Source organism: Gambusia affinis, linkage group LG18, assembly GCF_019740435.1.
Source record: "Gambusia affinis linkage group LG18, SWU_Gaff_1.0, whole genome shotgun sequence".
NCBI lineage: Eukaryota > Metazoa > Chordata > Actinopteri > Cyprinodontiformes > Poeciliidae > Gambusia > Gambusia affinis.
Window position 1 is genome coordinate 24,212,706 of NC_057885.1, and position 10,453 is coordinate 24,223,158.

At 40.5% G+C, this 10,453-nt stretch overlaps 2 protein-coding genes across 2 annotated transcripts; both read left to right on the top strand.

The window, feature by feature from the left end:
* On the top strand, nt 1-4,294 carry LOC122821036. The gene is made up of 2 exons (XM_044098871.1): nt 1-87; nt 789-4,294. The coding sequence occupies exon 2, from the start codon at nt 3,196-3,198 to the stop codon at nt 4,081-4,083; it is 888 nt and encodes a 295-aa protein (XP_043954806.1). The 5' UTR covers nt 1-87; nt 789-3,195; the 3' UTR covers nt 4,084-4,294.
* A 2,268-nt stretch (nt 4,295-6,562) lies between these two features.
* Nucleotides 6,563-8,268, top strand: LOC122821041. Its single transcript, XM_044098875.1, has 2 exons — nt 6,563-7,207; nt 7,938-8,268. The coding sequence occupies exons 1-2, from the start codon at nt 6,604-6,606 to the stop codon at nt 8,159-8,161; spliced, it is 828 nt and encodes a 275-aa protein (XP_043954810.1). The 5' UTR covers nt 6,563-6,603; the 3' UTR covers nt 8,162-8,268.
* The last annotated feature ends 2,185 nt before the right edge of the window (nt 8,269-10,453 follow it).

The window sequence follows — 10,453 nt, forward strand, 5'->3', positions numbered from 1 at the left end:
TCCTGGCTCTGCGCATGCGCGGCTCAGAGTAAACGAGCTCTTGGCAGAGTAACATTTGCTTCAACTTGGTTCCTCTGAGATCCACAGGTAGGATAAAAGGAAACTTTTATACGGTTTTAAAATGTTCTGTAAATATATAAAGATTAGTTTTTAGTGTTTTGTATAACTTATGTGTGTAATTTGGACAGTTTTATATTAGCGTTGATCTGCTGCTTTTTGTTGCCTCGGGATTTTGGATTTATTTAAATCGTTTGATTAGTCAAAGTTGTGTTTATATTTTGTAGTGTTGTAATATTTTAATTTCTCATAAAAGTGTATTTATTTGTGATTGGCTTGATCTTTCCCAAGGTTGGTGTTTCCTGTGTTTTGTAGATGAATGTTTTGTTCAGTTTGGTTATGTTAATTTAAGATTACTCTTTCTTAATCTTTTTTTTTTTTGTTTTTTTTTTTTTGCTACTGTTATTTTATTTGTGAATTTTGTTTTGTTTTATTTCTTTGTGGAAACTCTGGCTGTTGTTGATTGAATTTTAATACAACTAAATAAATTTTAGTTATTTGATTATTTGTTTTTCTTTAATTGAAAAAATGATCATTACTTGTGATCCACAGGTCTTGGTAGCTCAGGATTCATCTGCCTGTGCTCCACTTGGTACCGGCTCAGGTTCTTTAGATCTGGTGCCGGTAACAATGACAAAGATATTTATTAGTCCATCTGTCCAACAAAACATGTTGCAAAATCCTCAAGCAGAGAAACTCTGTAAAGTTCCTCCTGCTGTTGTTTTCTGCAGGTCATGTCTACGGACCCGTCTTCCTCCAGCTCCTCTGAAATTCTGATTTATTTGGCCTGCCAGAACTCCACAGGAAGCAAAGCCACCAACACCATGTACTCTCTCCTCAGCATCTTCCTCCTGCTGCCGCTCTACATCCTCATCCTCTGCAGGGGCTTCCAGCGATGGAGGCGCCGCCTCAGGATGAGCCACACCGACTTCTTCACCCACAACATGATCATCCTGGAGGTTTTCTATGTGCTGGGATCGGTGCTCAACACCTGCAGCCTGTACATCGACAGTTTCACCACCTTCATGCTGGGGTTGTATCTGTTCAGCATCACGTTACCGACGCAGACGCTGTTTCACGTCCTGACCAGCGTGGAGCGCCACCTGGCGGTCGTTCACCCCGTCACCTACATGCGCCTCAGAGAATCATTCGGACTCAGAGTCAGAAACTTCAGCACCGGTTGTGTTTGGCTGCTGGGCTTCGGCTGGGCCGGAGTCACGGCGTGGTACAGTCCTTCATTTCCCACAATCCCCTTCTTCTCTGTGCTGGGCCTCTGCGTTGCTGCTATGGTGTTTTGCTGCCTGTCTGTTCTTCGCGCTCTAACTGGGTCAAAACCTGGCGAGCAGCAGGCGGACCAGTCAAAGCAGAAGGCTTTCCACATGATAGTGGCCATAACAGGCGCGCTCCTGCTGCGGGTCGGCGGCCTGTCCGTGTGTCTGGGTCTGAGTGAGCTGGTTCCCATGGAGCGCGGGGATCTGTGTGCGGTGATGGACTCAGGAATGTGGCTCACGATCCCCAGCAGTCTGGTTTTACCGCTGCTGTTTCTGCACAGGACAGGAAAACTGACATGCAGCAGAATCAAACCTGCAGAGTAAAACACCAGAGTTAGAGAGTTTCTGAGAATGACTGAGAGGTTCAAATGTTATAAAATAAGACTCAAAAAACAAATATACACCCAGTAAACCGTTAGAATCAGAGCTGAGCAAAATCTACAAAAGCTATAGTGAAGTGAGAGCAGCACTACTTCGACATGTTTCTACTCAAGTTAAAAGTATTTGTTAAAACATTAACTGATCAGAATATCAATACTTTAAAATGACCTAATCAGACAGACAAAAATATAAAGTTAAGTGGAAAAGTTGGATCAAAATGTTTCATATTAGTAACAAATAATAAAATTAGACAAAATATTTTTTTTTTTTCAAATCCATTTCTTTCAGTAAAAATCTGATGAAACTTTAACAGAAACTGCAGGTGTGAGTCTGTCTGTTGAACTTTTGGTTTAAACATGTTTGTTTTTCATTCAGTGGGTAGAAATTCAGAAATTTTACCCAAGTAAGAGTAAAAATACTTCATAATACAATTAATTAATGTTTAATGTAGTAAAAATAGTCTTAAAAGTACATTTCTTCAAAAAAGTTACTAAAATAAATGTAGCTGAGTAAATGTATAGTTACCACCCAACTGTGGTCATAATGATGAAATTTAATGAAACATCAACTTTGCAGAACCTGCTGCTGGCAGAGAATCTCCAAACCAAATGGTCAAATTGACACAGAAAAGGTTTAACTTCTCCTTTAGTTTTAAATTTTCCAAAATCTTTTCTCAGGAGTTGCTGAAAAAGATGAGAGGTTTATTGTACGTGTGTCTCATTTCCCTGCTGATGTTCAGACTCTCTGATAACATTTAATGGAAACTAAAACAACAGAAAGGAGCCGCAGCGAGCCGGCCCTCAGTTCTGACCAGCCCTGGGTTCAGATTTGTGTTTTGTTGGTGCAAACATGCAAAGATGTTTGTTTAAGTCCAGAACCTCGCATGTTAACATGACGCGTCCTGACAGGAGGCTCATCAGTCACTGTCAGGAGGAAACCGGGAACACAATCATCAATTTGAATACGCAGAGGAATCGTCTGTAAAGGTACTTAAAGCAGGTTTAACATCATTTAATAACAATAAGAAATGTACTGAAGTGCTTATTTTCAGAAAGTATTGCTCTGAGTTTGTGGAAATAGTCAGACTTGTTCTCAGAAAATTAAAACTTCAGAGTAAATCAGCAGAAAAATGTAAGTTTTTGGTCGTTTTGACTGTAAAGATGAAAGCAGTTTTATGGGTTTTGTTTCATTGTTCAGTTGAAACATCAACTGAACCCAGAAGAAGATTAAATTGGTTGAGTCTATAAAAAACTGGTTGATTGTATTATTTTAACACTGAAACATTAAAACTGACACGGGGAATATTTGACTGAATAAAAGCGGTTCTGTTAAATACATTTGGCCAAAGTTCATTCAGAAGAACCAACAAGCTTTCACTGAAAACATGAACATCATCAGCATAAAGCGTGACTCAGGGACTTTTCTGGCTCAGAGACCATCAGCTGTTGCAGATTTAAAGGTTTCCTCTGGTTTTTTTTGACAGATCATGGCTGATAATTCCTCTGAAGTTTCCCTCTCTAATTATTCGTCCTCTCTGTACGAACTGTGCCAGCTGTCGGTTGGCAGTACCGTCCTCTTCGGCCTCTACACCGCGTTCGTCATCGTCATCCTCGGCCCGCTCTGCGCTCTGATCCTCATCCTGGGTTTCCAGCGCCTCTCGCCTGCAGCGACGGCGATGAGCAACACCGACTTCTTCACCTACAACGTGGTGGCTGTGGAGCTGCTTGGCGTCCTCGGCGCCGCCGTGTATACCATAGGAAACCTTTTCACCGGAGAGCCAGCGCTGATGCTGGGTGTGGTTTTGTCTGCTCCTCCGATGTTCGGTCTGGTTCTGCTTCACCTGCTGACCTGCCTGGAGCGCCACCTGGCCGTCGTTCACCCCATCGCATACATGCATGTGAGAGACGCGGTCCGGGTGCGAATCAGGAACTTCAGCTCTGTTGTTGTCTGGCTGTTTTCCTTCGGCGGTTTGGGCGTAGCTTGGCAGTATTACCCTGACTACCCCGTTGTTCCCATGTTTTCCCTCCTCTGTGTGGCGATATTCGTCATGCTGCTCTGCTGCGTGTCGGTCCTCCGCGCGCTGGTTCGGCCCGGCCCGGGCCAGGAAGGCGGCAAGCAGCAGAACGTCGACCAATCCAAGAAGAGAGCTTTCCAAATGGTGGTGGCGATCACAGGCGCGCTGATTTTACGCTCCGTCGGCCTCCTGTTCTGGTTGGGCGTCGTAGATCTCGAAACTTTTGACACAAACATTCTCTGCATCTTCGTGGATTTGGGAATATGGCTGACGGTTCCCAGCAGTCTGGTTCTCCCATTGCTGTTTTTGCGCAGAGCTGGAAAACTGACCTGCAGCAACCAGACCAATGAGTCTGGATGATTCAAAAACTAATGTTGTTGTCTGCTGTGTCTGTAAGAATAACATCATCATGAGCAGCAGCTCTGCTCAGACATTCAGCTTCAATATCATGATTTTACTTTATTTAATCTGGAGATGTACAAAACAACAGAGAAACAGAGGAAAAGTTCAGTTCTGTTTCTCTAATTGGTTCCAGAGATTATCGTTTGTGTGACGTAGAAGAAACATTAAAGAGTAGAGTTAGTAACTTCAATATTTATTTATACATCTATTCTGCTGTGAATATGAGTAGATTTTGGGAATGTCCTTGGAGTCCTTCTGTTGGCCAGGAACTAAGATGAGAAAGAGCCGAGAGAAAACTAACAGGAAACTGAGAGAAAACCAACAGGAAACTGAGAGAAACTAACAGGAAACTCAGAGAAAACCAACAGGAAACTCAGAGAAAACCAACAGGAAACTGAGAGAAAACCAACAGGAAACTCAGAGAAAACCAACAGGAAACTCAGAGAAAACCAACAGGAAACTGAGAGAAAACCAACAGGAAACTGAGAGAAAACCAACAGGAAACTCAGAGAAAACCAACAGGAAACTGAGAGAAAACCAACAGGAAACTCAGAGAAAACCAACAGGAAACTCAGAGAAAACCAACAGGAAACTCAGAGAAAACCAACAGGAAACTGAGAGAAACTAACAGGAAACTGAGAGAAAACCAACAGGAAACTGAGAGAAATTAACAGGAAAACTAGCAATCACAAATTAACTAATTAACCACAAATCAAGTGAAAAACACTGAACTGAAAGAAATGGAGCAGAACAAAAGAATGAACTAAAACCTGAACACAAAGGATGAATGAATGTGGCAACACCTTAGTGACGATAATGAACACAAAGAGCCAAACTATGGCAAGACATTTAGAACAAATTCAAGGAAACAGAAACAGGAATGAAAACCAAACGACCCCATGACCTTTACACTTTACACTGCGCCAACAAACTCTCCGTATTTATTCTGCGTTTTGGTCTAATAATACAATATATATCAGTAAATATAAGATTTAAAGTCAGTGTGTTGCATTCTGCTAGTCTTATTATTATTATTGTTATAATCATCCATTTATTCACATACATGGAGTTTGATGATGTATTTGAAATGTATTTATTTATTTTTGTTGTCAATAATGTAGAAGTTTTCAGCCTCTCTTGATCAGATTAAATAAAATCTCATGACATTTTATTCCACACATCCAATAACTGAGAAATAAGAAGAAAAAACAAAGTGTTTTATTTCTTTATGTTGTCATTTATCACATAAAGCAGCAGATTTACACATTCTGTCACTCTGCAGCTGTCTGATGCAAATTTAAAATGCAAAAACATCTCAGTCATTTTTCATTTCGAAGCGAAGCGACACCTGATTTGTTTCTACTTTGGTTGTGGTTTTTCTGAAAATAAAGCAATAAATATGATTAATATATTTAAATGTGCTGAAGAAATGAACATTTAAGCCCAGATTATTCATACGCTGCAGATTTATGTTGAAAGTAATCTTTTAATTTTACAAACCTGCTAATTCTGACTGGAAGAATATAAATGTATTTATTTATAGAGAATCTGGAGGAAGCTAGAAATTAGGGTGATGGCAAAGAGGCTCACCAAAGATAAATTGTTAAAATATCAGAAAACATCCAGAAAGCTGCTTGGTGGTTTTATTAATTAATTTGATTTCCATAATTACAATAAAAAAAAATCTAACACTGATTATTAAGAAGGGTATAAATGATGCCACACAATGTAAATTAAAACTAAAATTAAATTTGATTAATCCCATAGTGAATTAAAAATATACATTTTTATTCACCTTTTGTGTTTTACTAATGTTTTGATTGATGTTTCATTTAATTTATTCACATTTGTTGAAATAAATATATTTTCCAACCCAAATGTGCAAAAGCTTGAATAATTTTTGACTGAACTGCAGTTTTGTTTCTTCAAAAGGTTTTATAAAATTCAAGTTGTGCAGCAACAAGAAGAGAAAAACAGGAACAAGAAAAATCTGCATTTCTAAAATAAACCTGGGAAAAATGAAACATCATTTCCAACCCAAACGGCTGCTGGTCGCGTTTCTCTGAACCCAGGACTGATGCTAAGCTAACAAGAAGCTCTTGGTAAAAATGGCAGCCATTTTGTTTTAGTATTTAATGGAGTTTATTGATCAAATGAGAAACAGTCATGATCCTGATATGTTACATTCACTGCAAAAAACAAAATCTGAATTCTTTGTGTGACAGTTTCCTGTGCAGATAGTACACTGTAAACAACTAACTAGATACATTATCTGGTTTTTAGTCAATAATTCCTTAATATTCCAGGTTTTCTGGCCGATCTGCGATGATGATCTTTAAAAAACCTGATGTTTTTGGCCGGTACCAAATTTTTTCTGATATGTTGCTAAATATAGCAAGAAGATTATTGATTATTGGGTCAACACGCACCCACCATGTCCATTCAGCAGCTGAGGCCACTACCGCGTCACAAACCAAAATGCCGCCCAAACTCAACCACAGAGCCGCCATAATGGCTGCAATGCTGAGGAAGGCCCTGAGCTTTGACTGGTCCACGCGGGTTTGCCGTCCCGTCGCCGGACGCTTCAGAGTCCAGAGAACCGAGAGGCAGCAGATGGAAACAACCAGCAGGGCGAACTATGAGGAAGAAATACAGAACCACCAGCAGGTCTCGCTGCTCCAGCAACAGCGGAACCGCCATAATGACGTAGAGCAGCCAGACAGCAGCTGCAGAAAGGTTTCTGATCGTGGCTCCGCCCGAGGATTTGAGCCCGAGGTAAACGACCGGATGGACCACAGGGACGAACAGCTCCATGCAGGTCAGCATGTGGAACTGGATTTTCACACAAAACGTGGAAAAGAAGATCGTGACGACCTCAAATATTACCCAGGGGACGTCAGCGTGCTGGCCGATACTTATGTAGACACACCCCAGGACCTGAACCATCTCCATGGCAACCATGTGGTACGTGAAGACGTCCGACTGACCGGACGAAACCTCCGGCCGCCGCCGGCAGCCCAGAGCGACCACGGCGACGAAGAGAGGCAGAAGAAGAGCGAGGCTGACGGAAAAGTCCCAGCAGGTCGAGTTACAAACGTCTGACGTGTTAAAATTAAATTACAGTAAACCACAGCTCTGTCATCCTGCAGTAAATCCTGTAAAACTCAGCAGGAGGAACTTTCACACTTCATAACATAGATGTAAAATTAACAAGAAATAAACATCACCAGTTGGTCAATGACAGAAATGATGGCACCAAATTACCAACAAAGTGGCCTAAAGACAACAAAACCATTTATTGAGACGAGACCATAAAGCATAAAGGAGTCTGTGAGCAAACAGGTCCAGAAACCCGACTTTGTTTCACCGGTTCTGTCTGGGGGAGAAAACTCTGACAAACTGAGGAAAATTCTGTGGAAGAAAAACATTTGACTCAAATCAGACTGTAAGGAATGTAGGTTCCTTAAACAGCATGTTAGTGTTAAAAAGTCTTAAATTCTTCTGGCATTTAACAAATAAATCAAATTTTGATCAAATCTGGTTTAGAGTCAGACTGGGAGAATAAATCACTGTTTCTACAGTTCATTAAAAGGTTAAATGTGTTGGAAACTTCGGATGTTCGATCCCATGTGTCTATGAGCCACATTTAAAAACATTTATGAGACCCACAGCTCCAAAGACCATAACAGTATCATTATTTTTGGTTTGGATCAGTAATTACTGCTAAAATGATAAAGTAGTTTCTACGTCTACTTGTCCTTACTCACGTTGTCTGACTGGTTAAAATGACTTTTGGTTCTGTGCTGTTTCAGGGCTTCGCTTGTCGCTCCGGTTCCTGCAGCTCGGTAGTTTTCCTTCTCGGTGCAGAAACAGGAGCGGAAGAACAAAACTGCTGGGCAGCGACATCAGCTCTGCACACTGCGCCGAGAAGCAATCAGCGTTTCCATCATTAACCACGGACCTTTTAACGGCTTCACAGACCGACAAGCCGCCTAAACTCTGCAGCAGCACCGCCAGGATGAGCAGGATGGTGTAAAACACTCTGAGCTTTGACTGGTCCGCCTGCTCTCTGTCTCTGCTGCGGGCCGGACTCTGCCGCTTCAGAGTCCAGAGAACCGAAACGCAGCAAAAACAAATGATAAACAGCAGCAACGACATGTGGAAGAAGTACAGAATCAAAGCGTCTTTATCATCGATGGCGGTAAAGGTAAGAACGGCAAAGACAGCGCAGCTCAGCCAAACACAAGCGACGCTGAAGTTTCTGATGGCGACGCCGGCCGAGGCTTTGTGACGCAGATAAGAGATGGGAAACACGACGGCCAGGTAGAGCTCAACACACGTCAGCATCAGAAACTCTGGCTTCACGCTCAGCATGATGAAGATCACATTCTGGCTGAACTCATTCATCCGCTCATCTCCTATCAGGATGTTGCTGGTGAAGCAGATGCTAGCTAACACTTGAGCCGTCTCCATGGCAGCCATGTTGTAGGTAAAAACGTCCGAGTGGCTGGATGCGGAGCAGGAACGTTCCCTCCACCGCCGGCAGCCCAGGAAGAGAAGGAAAACCAGCAGAGGGACTTGGAAGAAAACGTTGGCGACAGAGAAAGCCGTGAAGGTCCAGAAGGGGATGAGGAAGGTGCTGAGGCTGCATTTCATGAGCAGGGAGGAGTTCAGGGCGTCCATGACGGAGGAGTTACCCGACATGCTCAGGGTCACCAACATCTGGACAGGAAAACCACGAGAAGCAGAGAGCAGCAGGAAATATGGAATGAAACATCTGGAAAAATTGATCTTAAATGTTACACAGATAATCAAGCAGAGAGGAATCGACCAGCTTGGACTTAATTCTCCAGAATACTGACTGGTGTGGAACAACAGGAATCTGTCAGACCTTTAGTCAGAATCCAGGTTTAAATCTCTGATTTACAAAATTCCTGCCTTTAATCATAAAAACATCTTTCCTTCTTGGAAATGTATGACTTTTTGAAATCAGAGAACATCAACGTTTTTCCTGGATATTCCCTAAAATAACACTTTTAATCATCGTCACCAAGATTCAGGCAAAGAATTTTGGCAAAAATGATTAACGCTATTATTTTAGAAACAATATGTCTTAAATTAATTTGATGGTGTTTTAGCAGAAATGTTCTCCTCCACAGCCACATTCTTATTTTTGTCTTATTTCTACAGCCTCTGGTTTAATTAATTACTAAACATGCTAATAATATCTAAACATTGCATCTCGTTGCTGAAGCCAATTAATTTCTGCAGCTCAGCAGGAAAACATGCAGCAGAATAATATTTTTATATTTGTATAACTCACATTGCAGCAAACCTGAAGGTTGTTTCAAGAAGAAATAATATTAGATATTTAACCTAAGAGGATTTGTCAGCTAATAAGAGTAAAAGGCCTGGAAACCATGGCAACAAATCAACTCTGACGCTCCTTCAAAGTGATAAACTTCAGTTCATCCCAGCGCGGCTCTGAGGATTCCTGAGTTTCTCTTCATCTAGCAGATGGATGAGAGCAACAGCCTGGAGCAACGTGACTCCATGTAGAAACAAAACAACGACGAAAAACTGGAGCAGATCGTCTATTTACAGACAAATGATCCCAAAACGTCCAAATTTAAAAAAATGAAAAATACAGAATGAGAATTTTAACCCAGGTAATAAAATACATTGAAGGACTAAATAATTTTCACAAACACTCACCTCAGTCATAAATGCTTAAAACTCAGAGAGACGCTGGACTCACAAACCAGGAGATAAACGTCTCAGCAAGCAGACGAGGAAATCATTCAGAGGATTTTTGCATTTTACAGAAGCAGCACATCTTTTATTCTAATCTTTCCGGTAAATTTAAGCAGGCAAATATTTTTTTACAGATCATTGATGTGCAGAGAGACGAGGGCAAAGACCACAGAGCAAAGATTAACCAAACATGATATATATATATATATATATATATATATATATATATATATATATATATATATATATATATATATATATATATATATATATATATATATATATATATATATATATATATATATATATATATATATAAATAATCTTTATTGTCCCTCATTGGGGAAACTTAGAAGTAAAAACAGCAAAGTGGCAGGAAAATTCACACAAAGGTAAATATTTTAAATTAATAAGTAAAAGGCTGTACAGTAACAGAAAATTAAAAATAGAAATGTTAAGCCAAGAAAGATAATAGACTAATTTTACTATTTGTAATGTATAAATATTAATTTCATATTGATGCATAAAGTCCAAACAGCAGAGATCAGAGCATAAATAGATTCATCGGGATGTA

What these genes read in the sequence shown, in the direction of transcription:
- LOC122821036 (XM_044098871.1), top strand. Translation starts at nt 3,196, where the DNA reads ATGGCTGATAATTCCTCTGAAGTTTCCCTCTCTAATTATTCGTCCTCT.
- LOC122821041 (XM_044098875.1), top strand. Translation starts at nt 6,604, where the DNA reads ATGCCGCCCAAACTCAACCACAGAGCCGCCATAATGGCTGCAATGCTG. An exon ending in TGACGGAAAAGTCCCAGCAG is followed by an intron (nt 7,208 to 7,937) that starts GTCGAGTTACAA and finishes GTGCTGTTTCAG; the next exon opens with GGCTTCGCTTGTCGCTCCGG.